Source organism: Ursus arctos, chromosome X (assembly GCF_023065955.2).
Source record: "Ursus arctos isolate Adak ecotype North America chromosome X, UrsArc2.0, whole genome shotgun sequence".
In the NCBI taxonomy this organism is placed as follows: Eukaryota; Metazoa; Chordata; class Mammalia; order Carnivora; family Ursidae; genus Ursus; species Ursus arctos.
The window spans coordinates 44,313,226-44,339,715 of NC_079873.1; the positions used below are offsets into that span (position 1 = coordinate 44,313,226).

General features: G+C 43.5%; 1 protein-coding gene across 3 annotated transcripts in view; it reads right to left on the reverse strand.

Moving 5' to 3' along the window:
• Positions 1-1,952: 1,952 nt before the first annotated feature.
• SMC1A (structural maintenance of chromosomes 1A) overlaps positions 1,953-26,490 on the reverse strand; it is a 49,238-nt gene continuing 24,700 nt past the window's right edge. For 2 of the 3 annotated variants that reach the window (XM_057311870.1, XM_026488616.4), the window contains exons 20-25: positions 20,927-21,083; positions 20,294-20,448; positions 20,021-20,172; positions 18,822-18,891; positions 18,428-18,538; positions 11,967-17,989 (exon numbers count right to left, since the gene is read on the reverse strand). In XM_057311870.1, coding sequence (XP_057167853.1) covers positions 17,906-17,989; positions 18,428-18,538; positions 18,822-18,891; positions 20,021-20,172; positions 20,294-20,448; positions 20,927-21,083 — 729 coding nt within the window. In that variant the 3' untranslated portion in view covers positions 11,967-17,905. Of the gene's footprint in view, positions 6,552-11,966; positions 17,990-18,427; positions 18,539-18,821; positions 18,892-20,020; positions 20,173-20,293; positions 20,449-20,926; positions 21,084-26,490 lie in introns of those variants that run through there. The other variant, XM_057311871.1, reaches the window with a different exon arrangement.

Here is a 26,490-nt window from a genome sequence, read left to right on the forward strand (position 1 = left end):
CAGCTGCTGGACCTCTCTGAGCCTATTTTCACATCTGGAATATCAGGAGATTGAGCAGGAGACTCTCCAAAGTCCAGTGATTCTCCCTGGAGGACGCTCACCCTTATCTTCAGCAGAATGCTTCAGACAAATCAGAGGAAAGTGAGGCTCTGGTCACAGACGACCCCCCTTCCGAATCTTCTGTCTTCTCCCACTGCCCTCCCCTCCCTACTGTCAGGAGCTTGCAGCACTGGCTCTCTTGCCAAACTTGTTACCATGACAACGGGTTACAAATAACTCAGATGCAGACGAAGATTTTAACCCAAGAGCTGCTGGTCCAAGGGCTTCTAGCTCCCACCTCACACCAGACTGAGGGAACAATCTGACATATTCTTTGGGTTCAAGTGACTTCCCTGATCACAAGCCTGCTAGGGCTCCTCAGTATCACAAGACTTAAGTCCTGGTGTCTGAGGCTCTCCTAAAACCTGACTCAAATCTTTCCAATCACATTTACCACTTACTCGTATTAAAGAGTGATCACTCCTATTTTGAACACCTACTGTCTGCCAAGGCTGTGTTGGATGCTTTACACAGTAGCTAAGAAATCTTCCCAGAACTCTAACAGATAGACATTATTATTCCCATTTTGTGGAAGAGAAAATCGAGGCCCATGGATGTGACTTCAGTAAGGAGGTCAGAGAAGTCAGAATTCAAACTCAAATGCATCAGATTCCCAAACCCAGGCTTTTTCCATCGCCAGTGGTTCACAAATGTTGGTCTACATACTTGGGGCATATCCAGATAATCTAGGGCAGCTAAAAATTCAGATTCTAACTTCAAGAAGGTGGAACACATCTGTCTCCTCGAATTCCTGAAACCCTATAAGAGTAAAGGAATCGTGTACAAACCCACATCTCCAAAAAAAGCTGGAGGAGGTCCCATCGATGGGGGTGAGATTTCAACTTTCTGGCAAGCAGAAAGGGGCTGGAGCAGTAGTAACTGAGAAAGCAGGACAGGGAAGGGTAGAGGCACAGTCCACATGTGGGAGGGGGACCCGTGAAGGAGAGCCATGGTCTACCCTGCAAAATCCTGGTGAGACTCTGGCACAGAAGAGCTATCGTGATGGTAGGCATGAAATGTCAAGCCCCTGACAGGGGGAGAACTGAAAGTATGTGTTGAAACAGTTGACTCCCCCACCCTCCCCGTCCTTCCCCATGTATGTCGGTAGAAATCAGAAGAGCCAAACATCTGCACTTTACGCAAAATACAGAGGGTTTCTTAAAGAAATCAAACATTCCAGAGAAAAGCCTCCACTTTCTGGACTTAGGCGTCCTCCTGCAGAATATGCGGGTCCCCACCCAGCCATCTTAAAGGAAAGTCTAGTAGCGGACTTAACCAACCTCTGCGTCTGACACAGGCTCCCAACCAATCAACTTTCTATTGGTTTCTTCTTCTTTTTTAAAAAATTATTATGATATATTGGTTTCTTCTTAATCAATGGGCTGGAAGGTTTGAACATCTGAAATATATACTAATAGGGTTATGAACAAAGTGATGAAGCAAAGGGGGAAAACTAAGGGTGTGCCCATCTCAAGTAAAAAAAAAAAAAAAAACAACCCAGGCAATTATTAAGTTCAGGAACACAAAAAAAGGCAAGATAAATCTAAGTCATTATAGTACATTTCTTGGCTCTGTGGCAACTACTGATTTACTAGAAATTGGGATATAAACATATTGGAAGAGTGAAGGGAGGGGATACAGGGATGCGTGTGTGGAGGGGGACAAGATGCTCTTCTACTATAAGGAGATGTGGAGATAATGTCTCAAACTGCTAAGAAATAGTAGTCATATAATATTGTATGTCAACTATACTTCAACAAAAAAAGAAATAGTATAAACATATTATATAGAAACATGGTGGTCCTTCAGTTAAAAATCCTTTCAGCTACAAGCAACACAAAACCAAACTGACAGTGGCTTAAACACATATGGCTTTATTTATTCGTTCATTTATTTATGTTTCAGGAAGTTAATTTATTATTAACATCAGTGTGGCATGGGTTCAGCTGCTCAATGATGCCATCAGGAACCAGGCTCTAACTTTTTCTTCCTTCATGTGTTTCATCTTCACCCTCATATTCATCCCCTCACTGTCACAAGATTGCTGTCACAGCTCCAGGCAGCACGACTCTACTCAAGGCAGAGAGAAGAAGGAAAGGGACAGTGTCAGCTCTGCGTGTCTCGGAAAGCAAAAGCCTTTTCAGAAGCACCCCCCCCCCGCCCCAGCAAACCTCTCATGGCCATAACTGGGACACATGACCATCTCTAGCTGCAAGGAAGCTTAAGAAAGTTTCTGGCTCTTCAGCCTCTGACTGGGAGTTGACAAAGGGGAAGGGGGCTGGGAGTGGTGAATGCCAGAAGAAACAGCCAAAGACTGGTACAATCCTTTCATGTAGTTGCCTCTAGGAAGCAGGGGCTTGCAGTGGGAGGGGACAGGGTATTGCTGGGTTTTCTTGTGAGTTCTTCAGCAATACTGTATTTTTTTTAAGCATATGCAAGCGTTATTTTGATGAAAAAAATAAAATTTAGAAATAAAGTGTCATGGTTTCTCTGAAAGAAACACATTTTTTTAAAAAAGAAAAAACAAAAGCTGGTAGCAGTTTTCTGTTCCAGAGGAAAGGACATCAATTCACCTTGGAAGCAAACTTACCAGGATAAGTTTGTTACTTAGACTAAGGTATCTCAGGTATCCAGCCCCTGATCTTAGAATTGTGCTATTACCATTAACTGTCACGTGACTGGTAGAAACCAGTACAGCACTGTGTAGCACTTACATGGGGTGACTGTGGTTAAGACAGTCCTGGAGCAATTTTCTGTTTGCCATTTATTAGCCTCTGTGACCCTGGGCGAGTGACACCTGGGAACCTCACTTTCCTTCTTCATGAATGAAGGTAATTCAGTGCCAGGTACAGAGTAAGCATTCTGCGAATGTTATCCTCTCTGATTAAAATGTTAAATGCCCTGAGCAGTGCCATAATTTGGGTATCCTTTAATAGCATTATGCTTCCACTGGGTTCGCTTTTTATCCCAAGCATGGGTTTGGACTGGACTGTCCCTGAAAGTTATTAGTTCCTGAGAGATGTGGGTGCATATTTTTGCCCAGGCCTTTGCTCACAGAAGATAACTCAGTTTGGACCACATCAAGAGAGATGCCAGCTTGGACTGCTGTTGGCTCCTGTTGAAGGAAAGACTGCAAAAAAGGAACTAGACAGGATTGTCATTTCCACCATATATATTATTTAACGTTAAAAACAATTCACTCAGTGAGATGTGCTGCTGACTACTGTGATTGCCTCATGTAGGCCTGGGAGTGGGGAACAGAACAATGTGATGACAAGGTGAGAGCTGGAGATCTGAGCACATGGCCAAAAACCATCCAGTTGTTGGATATCATCTTGCCCACACATGGTGTCAGTCCCGGGGGCTAAGAAAAGAGACAGCCAGTATGCAGCCCCATTCAGAGGGGCATGGGTGCCATTCTCTTGGAGAGGTAATATTTGGTATCCATTTACAATTTTCCTTCCTGGCTTGGTAATTATATAATCCCCAAGACTCCAGTAAAGCTCTATTAAGCACACATACACAGACGATATTGCATCCGTTAAAGAAAAGGATGCTATGAAAAAGGCACCTTTGGAGAATAAGAAAGAGAGCTTAGAATTTTAAAATGACTGCCAAAATTTTTATTTTAAAGTACAAAAGAAGATAAATTCAAGAAAATATCCCAGACTGCAGAAAGAAAAAAAAAAAAACAAAGACATGGAAAATATGAGAGAAAATAAAAAGACAAAGACAGTCATCCAGGAGATATAACACCCAACTAATAAGAGGTCCAGAATGAGAAAACAGAGAAAATAAAGGAGAGAAAATTAACAAAGAAAGAAAACAGTGTGATTTCTCAGAGGAGAGGAACGTGAGTCTTCAGATTGGAAGAGCCCAACCACCAGGTGCCCAGCAAAACAGATGGGGGGAAAAACACACTCCTGTGTTCATCACTGTGATATTTCAAAACACATGACGAAAGAAAACAGTAAGCTTCCAGAGGTGAGGAAAACAGGTCGCCAAGAAAGGAATGAGAATAATATTAGCACACAACTTCTAATCAGCAGCACTACACGTTAAATGTAATACCTTCAAAATGCAGAAGAAAAAATATTTTGAACATAGAATTCTAAAGCCAAACTACCATCCAAATATGAAGATAAAATAATGCTACATTTCAGACATGCAAAGACCCCCAATTTTACCTTTCTTAAGAAGTTACTTGAGGATGTTCTCCAACGAAATGCATGATGTCTCGATCAGGATTCTCAGATGCCAGTAACAGAAACTGACTCTAGTTAACTTAAGCAGAAAAAGGACTTATTACAAGGTTATCATACAGTTCACAGAAGCGTGGAGACACGGAAGTCACAGCTAAGGCCACACTGTGGAACAGCCAGGTTAGAATGCTGCTATTGGTCCTGCTCTCCCCACTGCTGCAACTCTTGGACGTCATCCTGCCACCACACACCACCACAGATGAACTCTAGTCCTCCTGTATGGTCCCATTTCTTTGTGGTCAGCTTTGGCATTGTCTTACTCATGCTCTTCAGTCCATGGCATGTCATTTTCCTCAGTTCATTCAAAGCCCCTCTTTTGCTTTATTTCATTGCATTATTATTTTTCCCTTTCAGTTCCCATCCCCACTCCCACTCTACTGCCCACCTCAGTGAGCTACTCGAGTGTATTTCATGTATATACACTTCCAAGCCATCTTCCATATGTTTATTTAGATATATGCATACCCATGAAAATAGACAGTATTGTTTGACAATTACGTAAATGGTGTTATGCTGTAAATCTCATGCTGTTTTTACCTTTCCACTCAACGCTAGGCTTTGGAGACCTATCTGTGTGGCTATAGTAAATTTAGCTCATTTCTTTTTATTGTTTTATATTTTCCATCCTATAAATATACCACAGTTTGCTTATCTGGTCTCTTGGTGATGGACACCTAGATTGCTCCCAATTCCTCACTAAATACAAACAATGCTAGAACAAACAACCTCAACTACATTTCCTTAAGGACCCATGTGAAAATTTTCCAGGAATATATTTCTCTGGAAAATATATTCAGGAGTGCAGTGGCTATGTTGTAGGGTCTACACAAACTGAACCTCAGGAAGTACTGCCAAGTTAATCTCTGGAATACCTGTATCAGTTCATGCTCCAATCCACGATTTTCCTTTTCCTCACATCTTCATCAGTATTTGATAATACCTGACTTTCTGCATGTTGCCATTCTTATAGCAATTTCTGTTATTTTAATTTTTCTAATTATTAGCAGAGTTGAAAATGTCTTAACATATTCAAGTTTCCCCTTGTGTAAATTCAAGATTCTCCTTCTGTTAGTTACTCTTCGTATCATTTGCCCATTTTCCTATTAGGTTTACTATCTTCTTTTTCTAGTTATTAATCTTTTGCCAGTTTTGCACATTGCAAACATATTCTCCTAATCCATCATCCATATGTTAATTTTGTATATTCCTGTCTCCCCTGTGCTGTTGATTCTAGATTCAAGGCCATGAACACAGTATTCAACCCCTGTTGCCCGGTGGGCAGGGAAAGGAAGTTTCAGACCTCCTTCCATCTCCACAGTAGGAAGTGGAGCCCTGCCTCCCACCAAGACTCACAGGAGTGGGGAATCTCCCAAACAGGGTAAGGATTCAGATGCCAGGCAGCCACTAGAGTTCACTCTTTTGGTTGCCGAACATCCACATACACTCTTCTTCACAAAGTTACTCTACAAAAATGCTTCCACCTAACTTAGTACTTCATATAACCAAAAAACACACTCACTCCCTCTCTAAAAGGAGACAGAAAAAAATTTAAGAATGCTTTCAGGTGCAAGCAATATAAAACAACTCAAGACGGCTTAAATAATAAATGTAATTTATTGGCTCACTTAACTGAGAAGTTCGTAGGCAGGGCAGACTTCAGGCATGGTATGATCAGGAATATGGTTCCATTTCTCTGTGATTCTTTCGCCTTCTCCATTTGTCAGCTCCATCCTCAGGTAGGCCTTCTGCATGATTCTTTGCTACATGCTTCTTTGTTCATATCCAAGGGAAGATAGGCCACCTCTTCCCTCAAAAACTGAACAAAAGTCCTAAACTTCAGTGTGACTGGATCATCCCTGAACCAATCATCACTGTGGCAAGGGGGCGTGATACTGAGATTGGTTTATACCAATAAAGGACTATACCTAGAGCTGGCAGTGGGGTCAACCCCACTCAAATTGTATAGTTGTCATACAATGGGGGAGGAGAGGAATGGATGTTGGAAAACAACCACAAAGTCCACTACAAAGGAGTAAACTAAGAAAGAGGAAGATATGGGGTCCAGGAAAGATTGGGTCCAGCCCAGAAGAGTAATGAAGGGACGTCCCAGGATGACAGTTGTGCTGCAGGCCTACAGAGCAATCAGTCCAAATTGGAGCAGGAAGACGGAGGGCTCCAGGAGGAAGGTATCTGGGAAAAAAGGGGATTCAAATGATTTTATACTTTCCTTGAGAATTTGGAACAACTTAAGAAGGAGATAAAGTCAGACAATGCAAGGAAAAAAGAAAGGCAATTAGAAACTCCAGGAAAAAAAAACTGCATAAGAAAAGAAATGTAATCCTAGTACACTAATTGGAGCTTCAGGGAACAACATTTACATAATTATAATAACATAAACACTTTATTGACTTTAAACTTTTAGAATGATCTGTCGGCTAAGTATGGATGACTTAATTATGGTTATAGACCAGAATGTAAATGTTATTAATCTTATTAATATAAAAGTACAAATGACAGAAGTTGAGAGACTGAAAGGAGTATAAGTCTAGTATTTAAAGGTACAAAGGTAAGGAATAGAGAATATATAATTAATAATAGAGCTATATGGGGCGCAAGGGAGGAGGGTAGTTGGTGATTTAAATAGCAGGAAGTCAACAGATAATGTCTAAAAGTGATAAATAAGTTGACAAATAGAAAAATCTGCATATTATTTAGAGATATTAAGATAATTACCAGAAAAATTAAAAACAAACCGTTATCGACCAGTAGATTTCCAGGTCAAGATGGCAGACTTACCATGTGTTTATCTCCACTCCCACCTGAGACCTTGGCAAAATGATAGTAAAGGAATTTAAAAAAAGGCATAAAAACACAATGATGAAGAGAATGAGAGCAGGTCCATCAGCAAAAGAGAGATTTCAACACATTTTTGGAAGATAGAAAGTAATGGAGGAATGGTAACTGATGGAGCATGGTGGAGGAAGCCATAGCCTGGAGTATGCATGGAGATGATGCCACCGAGGAAGGAGTTGATCTTTCTCTGCAGAAGCCTGGAGTGTTTTGGGTCTTAACAATGCCAGGTATGATATAAAGTGAGAGTGAGATGTTGGGCTGAAAACAGGGAGATTAATTGGAAGGCTGTATATCGAACCATTAACTCACCCCTTGTGTACAATTCACAGCACCAGGTGTCTAACCATTAGGCAAAACCCAGAGGGTTCTTAACTAAGGAAACTGAACAACCTCAGAGAAAAGATCTTTGCATTCTGGCATTCAGGGACTCTGCAGCATAGCAGTCAGTTCTCCTCCAATCATCCTAAAGGGAAGCCACCAGTCACCTAGCGCGGTCCCCCATACACAGAGCTTCCAATCAGATATTTGTTGCTACATTCCTAAATATGAGTATACGATCATGGATTACCAGGCATTTGAGAAATGACCGCAAAATTAAGAGAGACCAAAATAAGCAAACACGGTAAAATGAACCGCAAAGGAAACATATTTTTTAAAAGGAAAAAAAATATTAAAAAATACCTCTATTGTACCCAGAGAGTCAAGATACTAGTGCATCCATTAAACAAGAACAGGATGCTATAAGAAAAGGAACATGAATGGATATTTGGAAATTTTAAAATGTGATTGTCAAAATGAAAAGAAACTCGATAGAAAAGTTAAAAGATAAAAGTTCAATCTTCTCCCAAAAGAGAGGGAGAGAACTAGGGAGGGAGGGAGGGAGGGAAAACGAGACTGAGGGAGAGAACAGATAAAAACCTAGGAAGGAAGGGAGGGAAAACGAGATTGAGGGAGAGAACAGATAAAAACTACAAAAGAGCAATTCAGAAGATGTTCCCTAAGAGAATGAAGAAATCAGAAAGGAGGAATATATTAAATAAATAAGAGAATTCCCCAGAGTTAAAGAACTTCAAAATGAAGGGACCTAACCAGTGACCAACACAATGAATGACAAATGCCAAACCTAAACACATTATAAAATTTCAGAACAGCAAGAATATAATTTAAAAAAATAACTATTTAAAGTGGGGGTGAGTGGTGGGTGGAGAGATACTTTTCCCTATTTCTCTCCCCAACGACAGCTAAAATCCTGGGGCATTGTATATAAACCTAAGACTCTGAGAAGTGAAGAAAAGAAGGCGAACATGCTAGAGACCTTGGCAGCAGAGAAGTGACATGCTGGCGGGTTCCCTTGGTTTGCTTTTTGACTTGCACACCCCAGACTTGGGGCTAGAGAAAGTGGCAATTAGATAACTCTGCTCCAGCCCAACACCACAGAAAACACTGTGGTCCCACCAGCAAATGTCAAGTGGGGAGCTTAGACTTCTACCCTCACTGGCTGTAAAAAGTCATCCCTCTCCCTTCCTGCTGGGGTGGTATCAGAGAGGGTTGAGCAGGGAGCTGCAACTCCCGTTGCAGTAACGAGGAAACTCTCCTTCTGGATTGTCAACAGAGACTGAGTAGGGATCCTAGACTTCCATGTCCGCCTGGCAGTAATGAGGCAGTGTCCCCTCTTTAACTCTGGAACAGTGTCTGAGGAGGCAAGCCGAAACAGAATGCCCAGGTTTCAACAGAAAATTACTCATCATACCAAGAACCAAGAAAATCTCAACTCGAAATGAGAAAAGACACTCAATAGACTCTAACACTGATATGAGATGTTAAAAATTAGCTGACAAGAATTTTTAAAAAGCCATCACAAAAATGCCTCAATGTACAATTAGGAACATGCTTAAAGCAAATTAAAAAATAGAAACTGTCAGCAAAGAAACACAAGATAAAAAGAAGAATCAAATGGAAATTTTAGAAGTGAAAAGTACAATAACCAAAACAAAAACCTCAATGTGGAGAGCACAGAGTAATGAATCAGTGAACTTTGAGATAGAACAACAGAAATTAACTAATCCAAAAAAACAAAGAGAAAATAGACTGGAAAAAATAGTGAACAGAACCTTAGGGCCCTGTGAAATATAACAAAAGATCATTGTGTCATTGAGATCCTGGAAAGGGGGGGGGGGGAAGTGTCGGGAAAGTTACCTATAAAGCCATGAAACTCAGACTGTTATCAGACTGTTTATCATCAAAATTGGATGCTAGAAGAAAGTGGAGCAATGCCTTCAAAGTTCTGTGGGAAAATGATGTTGAACCTCAAACTTTATAGCCAAGTGTAAGTACGGAATAAAGATATTTTCAGACATGCAAAGCCTTGGGATGTCTAACTCCTACAAACTTTTCTGAGAAAGTTACTTGAGGATGTGCTCCATCAAAACAACGAAAAAAATAAATAAAACAAAAAAACCCCGGGAACCAGCAAACAGTGGATCTAAGCAAGGAAAGGTCCTGAAGGTCCTAAGTGAAGGAAGGTCCTGAAATGACAGCCCATGCGTCAGGCCTAGAGAGCAACTAGTTCAGATTTGAGAAAAAGTATAAGAGGGCTCCAGGAAGAAGGTTTCCTGGAGGAAAAAAAAAGTAGGCTTGATGGACTATTTAATGTAATAGAGATTTTTAAGAAGAAAAAAAATTGGAATATATGATTAAACCAGTGAAAGATAAAAAGAGAATTAGAAACTTGAGGGAAAAATGAAAAAACTACTACAAGGAAAAATTATACAAAGTACATTAAATGGCTTCTTCAGTGAACAATATTTACAGTCATATTAATATAATCACTTACCGCTTTTCAACTTTTCAAATCCAACTATCAAACTACAGACAACACGCATACCAAAAAACTTAAATCATGATTACAGAATTCCATGTTACCAACTTTGACAATATAAAAGAACAGATGACAGAAGTTGGGAAGGTTGGGAAGGTTGACAGTGGAGAGGGGGCAAAAAGACAAGACATTCTCATCTAACAAAATTCTGGTCAAGAAATATTGTCTCTACGTCATGGAAAATGACATAAAGGTGTTATTTAAATGCAGAAAAGTAGTACAGAAACTAAATTATATGAGAAGCAGGGAAGACAAGAATTGAGCTAAATCCTCACCTGTCATAGCAGGACCCCAATGGATTAATGTCTGAAATTGATAAAGGACAAATGCTCACACAACACAATATTTAGATATGGAGGTCACAATCAGAAGAAATAACTGAAAGTGGTTGCTAATAACGAAAAGTGGTAGAGTGGGAGTGGGGCTGTAGAACTCACTTTTCATGTCCTTTTGTAACTGATTCAAGTTTATTGATTTGTCTTCTAAATAATGTGCCTGCATTACTTCTGTTTTAAAATGAACATGTATTTAATTTTTAAAAACACAGAAAAAGGACACTCCTGCCCACCACTTCCTCCCTCCAAATTCCCTTGCTCCTGCAGACCTAATGGCAGAATAGAAAAAACCTCGGGAAACTTGCAGTCTCTCTTCCTGCCTCTCCCTTACATGCAACTCTTCTGCAGTCAAACTGCCAGCGTTGTTAGCCTGCGGTCACCTTATTTACACCCACCTCCTGTCTTGTTTTCATCTCCCTGGAAAGCCCTTACTCCTCATCTACCAGTTGGGATCCTATTTGTTTTTCAAGGCTCAGCTCAAATTCCTCCTCCAAAAAGTTCTTCCTTGGTCCCCTGGTAGAACCTTTTCCTCTCTCCTCAGGGACTCTCAAGTCTTCATTCATGTCTCTAATTATGACACTCAGATGTTCTCTCTCCAAATATATCACTTGGGTCAGTATCTCATGCCTGCAACCATCTTTCACACTGGCTACCAGAGTGATCTTCCTAAAATACCAATCTGACTCCGTCAGTCCCTTGCTTCAAACCCTTCTACAGCTTCCCGTGGCCCATAGGGTCAAAGCTAAGCTCAATTGCCTGGCTTCTGCCACTTCTTCCACCACATGGGACAATGCCCATTCCCCCCCAAATCCATGCACTTCCACACTCTTCACAGAACTCTGCTTAGGCAGCTCCTCTGCTTGGAATGTTCTACAGCCCCTTTCTACATGGTAAACACCAACTCTTCAAGATTCAATTCAAGCACCCCCTTCTCTATAAAGGCTTGCCTGAGTACTCCCTCCATCCTGCCCCACTCCACAGAGGAACGGTCCTATATTCTCACCCTGCCTCACCTAGACTTCTGATGTATCTCTTGCCTTTGGTGCACTCATCTGCTTACTTATCTGCGTCCCCAATTAAACTGTGAATTCCTAGAATTCAGGGAGTATATCACGTCCCCAGAACCTAGCACAGGGCCTGACATGATGAAGGCACTCAATGTATGCTTGCTGACCAAACGGGTGCAAAAGTGATAGTCATCACTTTTGGTTATTGGATCCGAGAAAGAACAAATGAGCCAACAAATGAGCGAATGCTTTACAATGCCTGAGTGCAGAAGTTAATACGTGAAAACGAATGAGTTATCCACGAATAGGTGAACAGATGAACGATGAGTGGATGAATGAATGAGAAAAAGAAGCCAGTACGTAAATGAATGAGAAGTGCCTGTGCTGGTGAGGATGTGAAAGAATGAATGAGTGAATTCCCACCTGTGTCTCGTTTCAAACCCACCTGGAAGACCTTCTGCCCTGCTTTCCACCCATCTATAGTGCACACAGTGTTAACTTCTTTTAGATTACAAGAACAGACACACTCAGGTTAGTGATGGAGATTTATTGAAGCATTCATAGGGAAATAAGGAAGACAAAAACAGCTACACAGGCAGCCTCATGGAGGAACAGAAACTCGAAAATGGTTCATGATCCAAAGCAGCTCTAGAGCCTGGCTTATCTTGTCACCCCCTCAGCTGCAGGCATCTGTTGCTCCCTTCTCTAGTGCTTCCCAAAATGGTGACTCAACTTCTTTCTGGCTGTATTTATACTCCTCCTACTGCTACTTAAGACTACCTTTCTTTCTTTTCTTTCTTTCCTTCTTTTCTTTTTCTCCCCTGCTACCCTCCTTGCTAGCGCTTGGCCTTCGGGGGCCTCACGGCTTCTTGACCTCCTGCAGCTTCCTGGCTTCTGGGGCTTCGGTTCCAGTTCATCCAGGGATTCTCTTGTGTCATAGCTTCTGTTTGCCTTGTCATTCCTGCAGCTTCTTCAATTCCTATTGCCTTGCTACCTTGTGGCTCTGAGTTTCATTGCTTCTGCAGCCTCATGGATCTTCTCTGTTTAAGCCTTCTGCTGCTTCGTGGATCTCACATTCAGGGTTTTGTCTCATGGTTTCTGTTCCTTGTGGCTCCTGCTACATTGTGGCTCCTATTGCTTCATGGCTTCTGTGTCCTTTTGGCCCATTGTTGTCTTGCTGCTTCATGGCTTCTGCTACCTTGTGGCCCCATGTTCTCATGATATAAATGTTTCACACCCTGCAGCTTTCTCCTTGCTTTTGCTGTCCAGCTTCTGGCACCCCTCATCCACCACCACTTCTGTCTTGCTAAATGCTAATTAATTGTTCACTTCGAAATGCCTCACATTTAGCCTCCCTGGAGGCCACTTGATACAGGCCATCCCTATGAGGTGGAGTTCTTACATCCATCCACCTAATAGGCTATAGCCTTGAGATTGGCTGTCCTCGAGTCAGATACTATCCCAAACCATTTGTGGCCAGGATTGTGAGGTCACATGGTACAGAGCATGGCAACTCATGCTTAAGAAACCCCTTAGAAGGGACTGTGGGCATGGCAGGTTTGCTGAGGGTTTCCAGAAGGGGGCAGTGTAATTGGCAAGCTTCTTGTTTGGCCTGTCCAGTACACTGACCTTCAAGGCCAACCTAAGTCCCACCTTCTCCCTCGCCACCTCTGCCTGTCCTGATCTGTGATGGGAGATATCAAGGCTCTAGCGGTGATGTGGAAAGGGAACTTAGGTTCCAGTTCTGGCTCCAACACTTTCTAGTAATGGGACCTTGGGCAAGTTTCTTCCCCTCCCAGGGCCTCAGGAGGGGGTTGGACAAAGCCTGTAAGTTCCCTTACAGGTCTGACATCTGGGCATCTCACTTTAGGTTACTGTCTAAGGGATGGGAGTCTTACCTGGGGAAGCCCTCAAAAACATCTCTTGAGGTAGGAAAGAGGGAGTCAGAGTCCTGGCTTGGAAGAGCCTCACTGCATACAGGAGGTGCTTAGCCAAGATTTATTGAACTGGAAGAATGAATCAATGGCTGGGAGGTAGGGGGAGAGGGGGGGAACCACACAGCACACAGAAAGTTTAACTAACTTGAGGGAGGAATTCCAGTGGCTGAGGCTGGAAGGAGATTCTGACTTAGATGGATGAGGAAAGAGAATGACTGGGATAGGGTAGGAATCTGGGCTACTAATGGGCACTCATTCTATTCTCTCAGTCACCCTCCACATCCAGTAATCCTCAGTCACCAAGTCTGGCTCACACTTTTATTGCCTCCAATCCATTCCCCTTGCCCTTGCCCTTGCGTAGGCCTCCTGGGCTTTTCAACAGCTTCCTAGCTGATCTCCCTGTCTCCATTCTCCGTCACAAATGCATTCATTCATACATTCATTCACTCAAAAACTATTTATTGGGTGCCTGTTTTGGGTCAGGCACTGTGCTTTTTGCTGGGGATATGCCCGTAGCAAGATAACCCCAGGCCCATCCCTGTGGTGCTTTCAGCTTATTCAGAGACAAAACAAGCACACACAGTGCGAGAAATTGAGCCAACGGGGAAACTACAGGCATGGGAGCATACAGTATGCACATTTAACCTAATCCATCTCCAGTGACTGACCAGAAAGAGGTTTATTAAATTCACATCTGACCCAGCATCTTCCCTGCTTAAAACCATTCTGTGGTTCCCACACTGCCTTATGGCTACAGTTCCCAAACCTGGCTGTACCCTATACTCACGTGCTTATTTTTCTAAGCACTCAAGATCCTGAGGCCTCACCCCAGTTACAGAAATCGAACTTTTAGAGGCTGGGGCCCAGGATGCTCCACATGGTTCTGGTGCACAGCCAGTTTGGGAACCACACTGTCTCACGAGATAAATCTGAACTCTGTCAAACCTTGATTTGGTACTTCTGAACCATTTTGCTGTTTCTTGCCTTCAGGTCTTTGTGCATACTGTCCCCATTACCTGGAAATTCATTCCACTTCAACTGGGTAATTCCTACCAGCCTCTCAAGACTCAGCTCAGGTGTCACCTTCTAGACTAGAGGATGCCTTTCCTGAATCTCTATGTAAGCCACAGGCCCACCCTTTTGCTTGCTCATGGTTAACGGCTGTTCTATGAACTGCCTCCCCTAACTAGTGAGCTCCTCAAAGGCAGGGTAAAGATTTGACTCATGTTTGTGTCCCTGGTGGGCAACACAGTGATTCCCAGAGTAAAGTGCCCAGTTAAAGGTAAACATGGTCATGGAGCACTCTTCAACTCCCTAGACCAAGGTTACTGGGTCCAGGGTATAAGGGAGTCAACCTAGTGTCCTCCAACAAGCCCTAGGGATTCTATTTGGATCCAGCTTACTCCTGGAAACACACTGTGGCATCAGCTCTCACCTGAGCACAGCCTTCACTGAGCACGTGTTCCTTTGTGATGATAGGAGGCAGTATGGCACAGTGGGAAAGCACCAAGCAAGCACAGAGAGCCCTCCTGGTTGAAGTCTAGGTTCTGCCAATGAACCACTGGGATCTATGACAAAGCCTCTCACCTCTCTGATCCTCAGGACCTAAGTCCTCTGCAGCACTTGTGCCCCTGTGGGCCAGGGCTTTAGTCCAAGGCATCTCATCTAATCCTTTCCACCCTGTGAGGTAAGAGTTAGTTATCCAGATTATTATCCACACCTACTGAATTAGATTTCCAGGGGCGGGACCAGAGCAAGGAGCTCCACACCCTTTGGATGTGGGGGTGCAGCAGGGAACAGCTGCTTTGCATTATAAGCCCTTCTGTACTATTTTACTTCCTAACCAGTGTATATATTGCTTTGAATTTTTAAAAAGGAAAAAGAAAAATCGTCACAAGTGATTCTGGTGCACAGCCAAGGTTGATAACCACCCTTGTAGTAGAGAAAGCACAAGACTGAATTGGGGGGGGCCTGGGTTCAAATCCTTACTGTTACCTGGTAGCTGGTCACTTAACCTTCCCGGGCCTCAGTTTCCTCATCTGTAAAGTGGAAGAATAGCAACTGCTACACTGAAAGGCCTGTGATGATCTAGGTGCCAGCCAAACTGCTTCTAGCACACTTCATTTTCCCTACATTGGTGCAAAGTAGGGCACATATTAAGTCCCTTTCTACATGAGGAAACTGAGATTCAGGGAGGTGAAGTAAGAAGCTCAAGTTTCTACAGCTAGGATTTGAACCAGGGCGACTCCCAAATTGTGCTTTCAGATATGCCAGCATTTCCCAAACTACAGCACATGTACCACTGGTGGTATGTGACTTCTTTGGTTGAACACAGACAAATTTATTTTGAGTTACGCCTTTTAATATGTATTAGAAAAATACATAATTAGCACATCAAACCCGTGGTTTCACGGATATCACTACTTAGGATGAAACTGAAGTAGATAACAATGTTACACCTAAGACAACCTCAAGAAAAATATTGAGTAAATAGTACAGGAGGGCAATTTGGAAGTATCTATTTAAAACAAAAATATAAATAGTCTATGACTCTGCAATTCAACTTCTAGGAAGCAACCCTAGATAAACTCATATACACACGCGCGCATGCACACACACACACACACACACACGCGCGTGTACACATATACACAAATGTTCCTGTGTCGTACTTTGTGATAGTAAAAAGATAAAACAGTCTTAACTAGCTATCACAAAAGAAACGGGTACGATGTGATAGAGTCATATGATGGCACTCCATACGGCAATTACAAAGGATGAACTGAATCTACATTTAGCAAAAACAACATGCATAGATCTCGAAAACACTGTTAAACGAAGAAGCAAACTGCAGAACGACTCAATATACCATTTGTATTAAATACACAATAATATTTTCAATGAGCTCATATATGTCAAAGTCTTAAAACAGTTTAGATGGATGTACAACAAACAAACAGCAGTTTAGAGGGGGATGGGCAATGGTAGTCAAACACGGCTAGCTCTACTTATAAATCTAATGTGTTAGATTAGAGAATGAATTCATGCGTCACTCGAGTAATTAGAACAGATTTAACTTTGAAGAAACAAGAATGCAGTATACAATTAGGACAAGGTGATGGTCTGACAGTGTATGTGAACGAGCAAAGGCTGACCTCATGGCAGCAGGCTCTGCTGCCTCTACACGGTCCCTGCAGCTGACACGGTTTAGTTCCCAGAAGGAACTTCACGCACATTCGGCTGGGATGTGGCCCAGGCTACCTCTCCCCGACTTCCTCATGACCCGGGTTGGGGCCCAGGCACCTGGTTACCATACATGATTGAAGCTATAGGCTTCCTTAGGCCCTTCACTTACCGGGTAAACCCCTTCGGTGCCCTGGAACTTTCTCAGTAACCAAGGCATTTAGCATCTCTCAGATTTGGAGGTTCCTTCTGTTCCCAACACTTGGGATCAGAGCCCCCAGGGGTCTAGGTATGAGAAGGCTTATATTCTGAGGGGTCGGCACCTAGTGGGCTCCAAGCAGGGATAAGGCCCCCAGTGAGGAGCTTGACATCATTAAATCCTATGAGGTAGGTAATATTGTTAGCCCCATTTTACAGATGAGGAAACTGAGGCACAGAAAGGTCATATGACTTGCCCAAAATCAAACTAGTAAGTGATTTAAAAAAAAGGACTAGAACCCACAAATGTCTGTCCCCAGAGCCCAGGCTCCGCTCCTAGTGCCCAACCAAATCCTACCAATTTGTCAAGGTTCAGCTTAATTGTGACCTTCTCCAGGAAGCCTGGAGGCGATCATCCTCTTCTCAAATTCAAAGTACCTATAAATATGATTCAGCTGACCATGGGAAACCATGAACCCACTGCACCTCCTCGGTAGGAGGATAGAGATCATTATCTGATTTAGCTCTGTATTTCTAGAATAGAGCCTGACAAATAGAAGGTGCTCAATATATGTCTGACAAATACACAAATGAATGAAAACACAAATGAATGAATAAGGGCAATTTCATGTGACTGATTCCTATGAGGTCCTGAATACCTTTGCCCAGCTCTGGGGTGCTGTCATACTAAGCTCTCTTGGAATCAAATTCAGCCTAGGCTCCTTCTAAAATGGGTCTCCAATATCTTTATTATTTTGCAAGCACACCCATATGCACACACGCGGACACATATATACACACATACATACCCACACACAAGCAAGATGCAAGGGGCCCAAGGGACCCATGATTATGGGTTATGGGAGGGGGGGAGGTCTGGGAGAGGGGAAGGTAGGGAATGGACAGATGGCCCTGTTCAGCTCAGTTCAGCTCAGCACCTCCTTCCAAAGGCCAGGATGCTCCCTGAAGCTCAGGAATTTTTGCTCCAGACCTAACATCACCTCTGCTCCTCTTCGTGCTTGACAGCAGTGCCTAAATCCCATGACTATACCAAACAGGGACGGGAGGTAGGGGAAGGTTGGAAGCCAAATATCCAGAGATTGGGAGAGGGGCAGTTTAGGGATCCAGACAGGGCAGGAGGGCAGAACTACTGCTACTGCTCATTGGGGTTGGGGTTGGCATCTGGGTACTTGGTGAGGTCGAAGGTCAGGACTTTGCTGATCACACAGTCCCCTTGCTGAAGGAGGAGGGAGAAAAAGAAAAACGAAATTGTAAGGAGAGAATTAAGGGGGGGAGGTCTAGCGCCCCAGGACCAGGGGCCTCAAACCCTCCTCCCTACATACCTGCCCAAAGCCCAGGCAATGGTTCTCTCTGGGTGTGAGAGGATGTGCTCGGTCCCATGTGCCTTCTCTCCCTGCCTACCTCTGCATTCTCCTCCTTTTCTCTGCTGTCTGGATGCCTCTGCCTGGCCTTTCCACCTGTCCCCAGATGCAATAGCCCTGCCCAGCTGGGCCGGCTAAGCCTCTAGGGCAGGGCTCCAACAAGCCCAGATGGCTGTTCAGGACCTAAGTCCCTATGCTCCCCCGCCCCCCTGGCCCTCCACTGCAGCCTTCCCTTCCTGCCCTGGGGAGTCAGGCAGGGAGTGGGACTGGCTCCTGAGCCAGGCCCGCCCTACCTCGGGGTAGACTCCAATGAGGCTCTCAGCCTTGGTGTAGAACTCCTCCTTGAGAGAGATGACGATGGCCTGGAAGTTGCAAGTCGACTGCTCCTTGATGTAATTTGCCACCTGTGGGAGGGGCCCCCAGGCACTTAGCAGGGCTGAAGCCCTAATACTCCCTTGTGTTTTCCAGTCAGAACCAGAGGCAGAGGGGTGGGGTAAGGGGTGGAGGACAGGGGGAAGAGAGGCTGAGAGGCCACTGACTAGCACGGCGTGGATGGACGACCCTGGGCCCAGCCTCCCGGGCACAGAAAGCAGGCAGCAGGAACGGCTAGAGCACACTCAGTTGCTCCCTGAAACCCAGCCCCAACCTAGGGGCCTCCCTCCCGGGCCCCACTTTCCTTGCACCCACCTTGCCAATGTTGGTGTTATCCAGGGCAGCATCGATCTCATCCAGGACGAAGAAGGGGGCTGGCTTGTAGCTGGGAGGGAACCAGTAGGTGAGCTGACACTGATGGGGGCAGGGGTGGGGCAGCATAGCCCCACGGCCCATCACACAGGCCAGCATCCCCCTCCATTTCTTCAGAGAATAAAAAACCCAGGTCTTAATGTTGCCTGAGCCCCGGAAGGCCAGTTTACCAACTGAACCCTCCTGTGCAATCCAACCTTGTGCTCTAGGATCCTACAGAACCAGGAGAAGACATGGTTCTCTCCAGAGCTTCCAGACCGGCTGGGGAAATAAAGCTGTCCTAGACTCTGACCACACTGTCCAAGCTACCTGGAGGTCTACCCCACCCACCTGCGCCATGTTGTTGTGGCTTCCTGCCTCTCGGCACATGCGGCATCCTCTGCCTAGAACGCCTCCTGGTGTTTCGGCTAACTTCTACTCATCCTTTGCATTTCCTGCTGAAGTGTTACCTGCCCGCGAAAGCCCTTCCTGGCCACCCACACCCTCCCCCGCATCGGGTTGGTGTCCCTCCTCTGTGCATCCACAGCACACACACTCACCCGGTTACGACACTTAGCTTACTGTTTACACATCTGGCTTTCACTAGACCATGAGCTCCTCAAGGACAGAGACCATGTCTGACACATCTGTGTCCCTAATCCCCCAACAGAGTCTGGTACAGAGCAGCCCTCAAGAAATGCTCGCTGAATGACGCTGTACAATCAAGTATTAAGTTGTGGGGTTCAGATTCAAGTACTACTGGCATTCAGGAGGGGGAGGTCAGGGTATACCACAGTTGGTCAAAGCAGGCTTCCTAGAGGAACAGGAGGAGGAAAATGAGATGTGAAGGCGTGGTGATGGTCAAGCTAGATTTGCATAGAAAGGACTAATTAGCCAGCAACCATGTAAGCAAAAGCCTGGTGGTGGGACTGAATACATGCAGGGGCCAGTGAGGGCATGCTGAGTGGATGAGGGTGGATGGGAAAGACAGGTCCAGGAAACCAAGGCCAGATGTGCTGTAGTAGGTAGGGAAACAGGGACGCAATCCAGATTCCACCAGAACATCTTCACCTCTGCAGATCTCTGCATGTCCTTGGGCCCCAGAGCCTCTGGTGGCCTCAGTTCAGTCTCTCCGTCAACTGCCCTGGGAGGAGCAGCCTTACCTGTGGATGGCAAAGAGCAAGGCCAGAGCCGCCACTGTTTTCTCCCCCCCTGACAAGTTGTCCATAGGCCGGAAACGTTTGCCAGGAGCCACACAGTTGTAGTTGATGCCATCCAAGTAGGGCTCCTCGGGGTTCTCGGGGCCCAGGAATGCCTAAGGAGAAGGCAGATGGGTCAGAATCTGGGTCGGGGTCTAGATGAGGACGGGGACAGGAAGCCTAAAGGGAAGGGCAACGAGATGGTGGGGGCTAGCTGGGTAAGGGACTCCAGCCTACCTGAGCACTGCTGTTGCGGGATAGGGCCTTGTAGATCTCATCGATGTTGGTGGCCACAGATTCAAAGCAAGCATTGAAGCGGTCAAAGCGCTCTTTCTTGATCTGTTCGAATGCCTGCTTGGCTTTCTTGGCTCGCTTTCGGGCTGCCTCAAACTCTGCCGCGAGGGAAAGACAGGTGACCCCTCAGTGCCCAGGCTCTGCCAAGGCTGAGGACCACGCCCTGGCAAGAATGACCTGTAAATGACAATCCACAGGGCAGGGACATCCCAAAGGGAGAGGAATGTCTGGGGAAGGCCCCAAGAAAATGGCCCCACAACCACTCATAACCATCACGCCAGCCACGTAGCACAAAGGAAGAAATGTGGGCTTGGAGCCACACAAACATGAATTCTACCCTGGGCTCAACCAGCAACTAGCTGTGCAACCTTGGGTAGGCCATTCACCCTCTCTGAACCTCAGCAGTTTTCTACTCTAAAAAACAGGTGTGATAACTAACCCCTACTGTTTAGGGCTCTTGGGAGTTTCCAGAAAGCACATAAAAATGGGAGCTGCTGTGTTCTGTAACAGGCCCTTGCCATAACTCCAGCTTTCTGTCTTCACCTTAGACAGTAAAAGTAAAAGTAAAAATCTTACCATCTGAGGTCTCCTGGAACTTGTCTCGGACACTTTCCAGCTTCTCCATGGCTTTCATATTCGGTGCAGCAATACGCTGGAGTACACTTTGCTGCTCATTCAGCTTCTGCTGCAGTGTGTTCATCTCCTGTTTGATCTCCTCCTCAGCTTGGGCATCCTGTAAACCCCAGGCCCAATGACATCAAGAAGGGCCAGGTCCCTGAGCTCAGGCCCCCACAACAGATGCTCCAAGCAGCATGACCTAAGCACTTGCTCCCATGCAGAAGGCAGGTTCTTCTTCCCTAGCTCGGCTCCCTCCACCAGGTCCTACCTACAGTAACCATTCCCACCATCTCTGGAAATTACAGGCTGATGCCACTTTCTCATCTCTAGCCCTTCCCCCAGGCCCTGCCAACCTCTCTCTCAGGAAGAGCAGCTGGTGGTGTCCCTCTCTGGCTCTCAGCCCAGGCCATAAGCCAGCACCATCCCAGGGTGACCTAGAGGCTCCCACACAGGCTGGTCTGGGCTCCACCTACAGCTCCATAATGAATAAGGCAACTCACGTTTTCTGCTCAGATCACCACATCTGAGCAAATTCCATTTAGGTTTGGTTTTAGGTCTTATGGATATTGCAATGCATGTCTGGGCTTGTACCTTTCTGCCACTTTTAGTCAATAAATATTTACTGAATGCCTTCCAAATGCCAGGCACTGGGGCCTTCATATCCTGTGAGCCATGGTTCCTATGCTTACTGAGCTCATGGACTAACAGAGGAAGGCATATATGTAAACAATCAGAACACTGTACAGTGAATACCAAAACAACGATAAACAGATGGTGTTGGGTCAGCACATAAGAAGGGCACGTAACTCAGACTCTGGGGCTAGGGAAGGCTTCCAGGAATATGTTTAAGCTCAGGCCTACAGGATGAATAGTGAGGACAGAGAGAAGAAACAGTCTATGCACACAGAAGCATCACATGCAAAATCAAGGATTTGTTCACGGTTCATTCAAGGACATCAAAGCAATTCAAAAAAGTAATTAATTTTAATAAATTTCAAAGGCCAAAAAAAGGGGCAATTCAGTATGGCAATAATAGCAATTGTGTGCGTGCACATGTGGTGCACGCATGCTGGGGAAAGAGGCAAGACTGGAGATGTGCAGAAGCCCAATGATAAAGGGCCTTTTAAGTCTTGTAAGAGGTCTGACTTTATCCCAAGGCAGGGGAGACACCACTGAATGACTCCAAGCACAGGAAGGACATGAATACACACAAATGTATACATAAATATATATATTTTAGAAAAGCCCTTCTACAGATCTCTATATACTGTTACGAAGTGGTCTCTTGGATAGGTTATAAGCAAAATATGCAAGGTACATAATAGAATGCTATTTTTTTTATCTAAGACAAGGAATAGGAGTATATTTACATACAAATATACTGGTATTTTTAAAATACAACAACAACAAAAGGACAATCCTAAAACTAATTAAAATGATTACACACAGAGGAAGGGAGGAAAAGGGGACAAGAAAGAAAGTTTCATGTACTTTGTATTATACTTTTGGTTTTAGAACCATATAAAGATTTTACAGAATTATCAAAAAAAATTAAATCGAAATGTGAAAACCACAGGGCCAAGAAACTGTTGGGAACAAGGTATTCACAAGATACCAAAGAATCCCCCTGAAGATTACTTACTACTTACAAAGGTAAGAAATCTGGCAATTGATACCTTAACTGAAGATCAAACTTAACATCATGAATAGTGGGATATGCTCACATGATGTACCTCCTGCCACGATGCAATACAGAGCACACAGCATCAGCAATGAGATGGTCTGTCCAAAAAATTACTTAACCTAAATCCATCAAGCCTCCAGACTAGATCAAACTTCCAATTTGTAGCAAACACAAGGGTAGGTGGAACAAATGAAGCAATAATGAAAGGAAACAAACATATCCATAACATATCCATTCAAGACAACACATAGACTCTTCAAAAGATCAGTGTCATGAAATAAGGAAAAAAGAAACTAAAAAGATAGAATACCCAAAAGCAATACATAAACCTTGACTGGATCATAGTTTAAAACAAACAATTATAAAAAAAACTTTTGGAACAACTGAGGAAATGTGAATATGGGCAGGATAGTAGATATGAAATTATCATTAATTTTAAGTGTAATACGGGATTGTGGTTACGGAGCAGAATCCCTTGTTCTTAGCGTGAAGTATTTAGCCTTCAAATGGTTCAGCAAAAACAAAAAATGTGTAGTGTGGAAGGAGGAAATCAAGAGAGAGAGAGAGAAAAAAAAAAAAAACTGGAAAAATATCCATTGGTGAATCTACAGTGAAAGGTGTTCACTGTACTGTACTTTCAATTTTTCTGTAGGTTAGAAAATTTTCAAAATAAAGTTGGAAAAAATTACATCAAAATACAAAAATGAACCACCCCCTTAAAAATGGAAAACTAAACAAAGAAACATGACAATATATTAAGCTGGTTAAACACTCAGAGAATTCTTTCAAATAACTTTAAGATACAGGAACATGGCCATACATGCCCAATAAGCTATTAGCTTAATGGCAAAAAGGACCTCAAGGAAATCTTCAATAGCATTCAATAATCAAGTTGTTACTAATAATACCTCATTGTGATTTTCAAACTATTATATACAGAATAGAATAAAATAAATATGTTATTATGTTAGTGTTGCTAGGAACAAAGATTTTCAGCAAGAATAATTGGGGAGACTCAAAGATAAAATCAATGATGTTAAACTGTGAAAATTAAAATTTCAATTGAAGTATCAATATGAACTCATGATACATTTTTCCTTCAAAATAAAAAATGCATCTTGTAGCCCAGTCTACTGAAACACTCTAGAAGCACTGGACAACCCAGCAGTCATGAGCACTCCGGTATTCAGATGGTAGTTGCTAAGCAGTATTTCCCACTATACGAAGTCAGAGCTTCTCAGAGAAATGGCTAATGCCAGATCTTGGGAAATGTAAAGGATGAGCCTGGACATACCAGAAAGGAGGGAAGACATAGAAGACTGTAAGAGTTGTGTCAAAATGATTCAGAAGTCAACTTGAATGGGTTCCCACCAGCCTAAGATGCAACAACTTGATCAACAATAACAACCACAACAGAGTACAACTCATCTCATATGTTTAAAATCGGTAAGTTCAAAATGACACAAAAACAACTCAGTGAACCAATCTTGAGAATGTCAGAGAACCAGCTCATTATGTTATAAACTAGTAAATGAAAGAATCAAGTGCATATATATCCACCTTTCCTATACAAACTGTACCGCAGGGTAACCAAATGATTGATAAGAGGAAATCTCTCTTTACGGTATTCCAGTTAATAAAGAAACGACAGAGTAAGAAGATCACCATTTTGCAACCACAGACAAATTAATCAATCTAGGCAACAACCACCACAGCTGAAAACCACGCAAAAAGAGCCACAACCAGACATTACCAACCTCCTGATGGATGTTATCACTTATGAGGTAGTCTTGACCAAAACAAACCCCCAAACTTGAATCTAATCAAACCTCTAGATCTGAGCTGTCCAATAGGGTAGCCATAAGCCCACAAGTGACTACTGATTTTAATGATTGTTGACTGATTTAAAAACTGATACTCAACTTAGTTACTAGAAAACTTTTAAGTATATCTGGAACAAACTTGGGTATGTGGTTCTTTTTTTCTACTGTGAAGTTTAAGATAGCTAAATACAGATCAAATATATCTAAGGAAAATATAGAATCTAAATTGAGATGTGCTGGAAGCATAAATACTGTATTTTTAAGACTCAGTACAAAGAGACTGCCAAATATCACATCAATAATTTTTATGTATTTACACACTGAAATAATTTTTGGAAACAATGGGTTAAGCAAAAATACAGCATTAAAATTAATTTTACTTTTTAAAATATGACATGTGGGTCAGATTATATCTCTGTTTAACAGCACTGACCTAACTACCCACTTATAGGAACTATAGGGGACACCAGAAGTATTTTTGTGCTTTGTTCTGGGGGAATATTAAAACAAATCACAGGACACAGGGGAGCCTGGGTGGCTTGGTTGAGCATCTGACTCTTGGTTTCAGCTCAGGTGACGGTCTCAGGGTCATGGGATCAAGCCCCACATTGGGCTCTGCACTCAGCGCCAAGTCCGCTTGTCCCTCTCCCTCCCTATCTGCCCCTCCCCCTGCTCAAGAGCATGCACACACTCTCTCTTAAATAAATAATCTTAAAAAAAATCATAGGATACAATCAATAAAGTACAGAATGTAGAAAATCCTTCAAGAGAAACGAGCCAATTTCTTCAAAAACAAAAAATACTTCAAAGAAAAATAAAAACTGAGGGACATCTTATACAGTAGTCCCCTTATCCATGGGGGTACATTCTAAGACCCCCAGTCGATGTCTAAACCCACGGACAGTGCCAAACCCTACATACTGTGTTTTTTCCTACACATACATACCTACAATTAAGCTTAATTTACAAATTAGGCACTGTAAAAGATTAACAGCAATAATACAATAGACCAATCATAACAATATACTGTAATAAAAGTTCCATGAATGGTCTCACTCTCAAACTACCTTATTGTGCTGTACTCACTCTTCTTCTTGGGATGATGTGAGATGATTAAAAACGCCTACATGATGAGATGAAGTAAGGTGAATGACGTAGGCACTGTGACATAGCACCAGGTAGGCTACTACTGACCTTCTGACAATAGGTCAGAAGGAGGATCATCTGCTTCCCATGGTTGACCATGGGTAACTGAAACCATGGAAACTGAAGACACAGACAAGGGGGAACTACCATAGATGAAATGAGATTTAAGAAACATACCAACCAACCACCTCACACCAGTCAGAATGGGTAAAATTAACAAGTCAGGAAACGACAGATGCTGGTGAGGATGTGGAAAAAGGGGAACCCTCCTACACTGTTGGTAGGAATGCAAGTTGATGTAGCCACTCTGAAAAATAGTACGGAGGTTCCTCAAAAAGTTGAAAATAGAGCTACCCTACGACCCAGCTATTGCCCTACTGGGTATTTACCCTGAAGACATAAATGCAGTGATCCGAAGGGACACCTGTACCCCAATGATTACAGCAGCAATGTCTAGAATAGCTGGAAAAACTATGGAAAGACCCCAGATGTCCATCAACACATGAATGGATAAAGAAGAGGTGGCATATATATACAATGGAATATTACGCAGCCATCAAAAAATGAAACTTTGCCATTTGCAATGATGTGGGTAGAACAAGAGGGTATTATGCTAAGCAAAATAAGTCAATCAGAGAAAGACAATTACCATATGATCTCATTGATATGTAGACTTTAAGAAACAAAATAGGATCATAGGGGAAGAGAGGAAAAAATAAAACAAGGCAAAACCATAGAGGGAGACAAACCATGAGAGACTCTTAATCATAAGAAACAGGGGTGCCTGGGTGGTTCAGACGGTTAAGTGTCTGCCTTCAGCTCAGGTCATGACCCCAGGGTCCTGGGATCAAGCCCCACATCGGACTCTC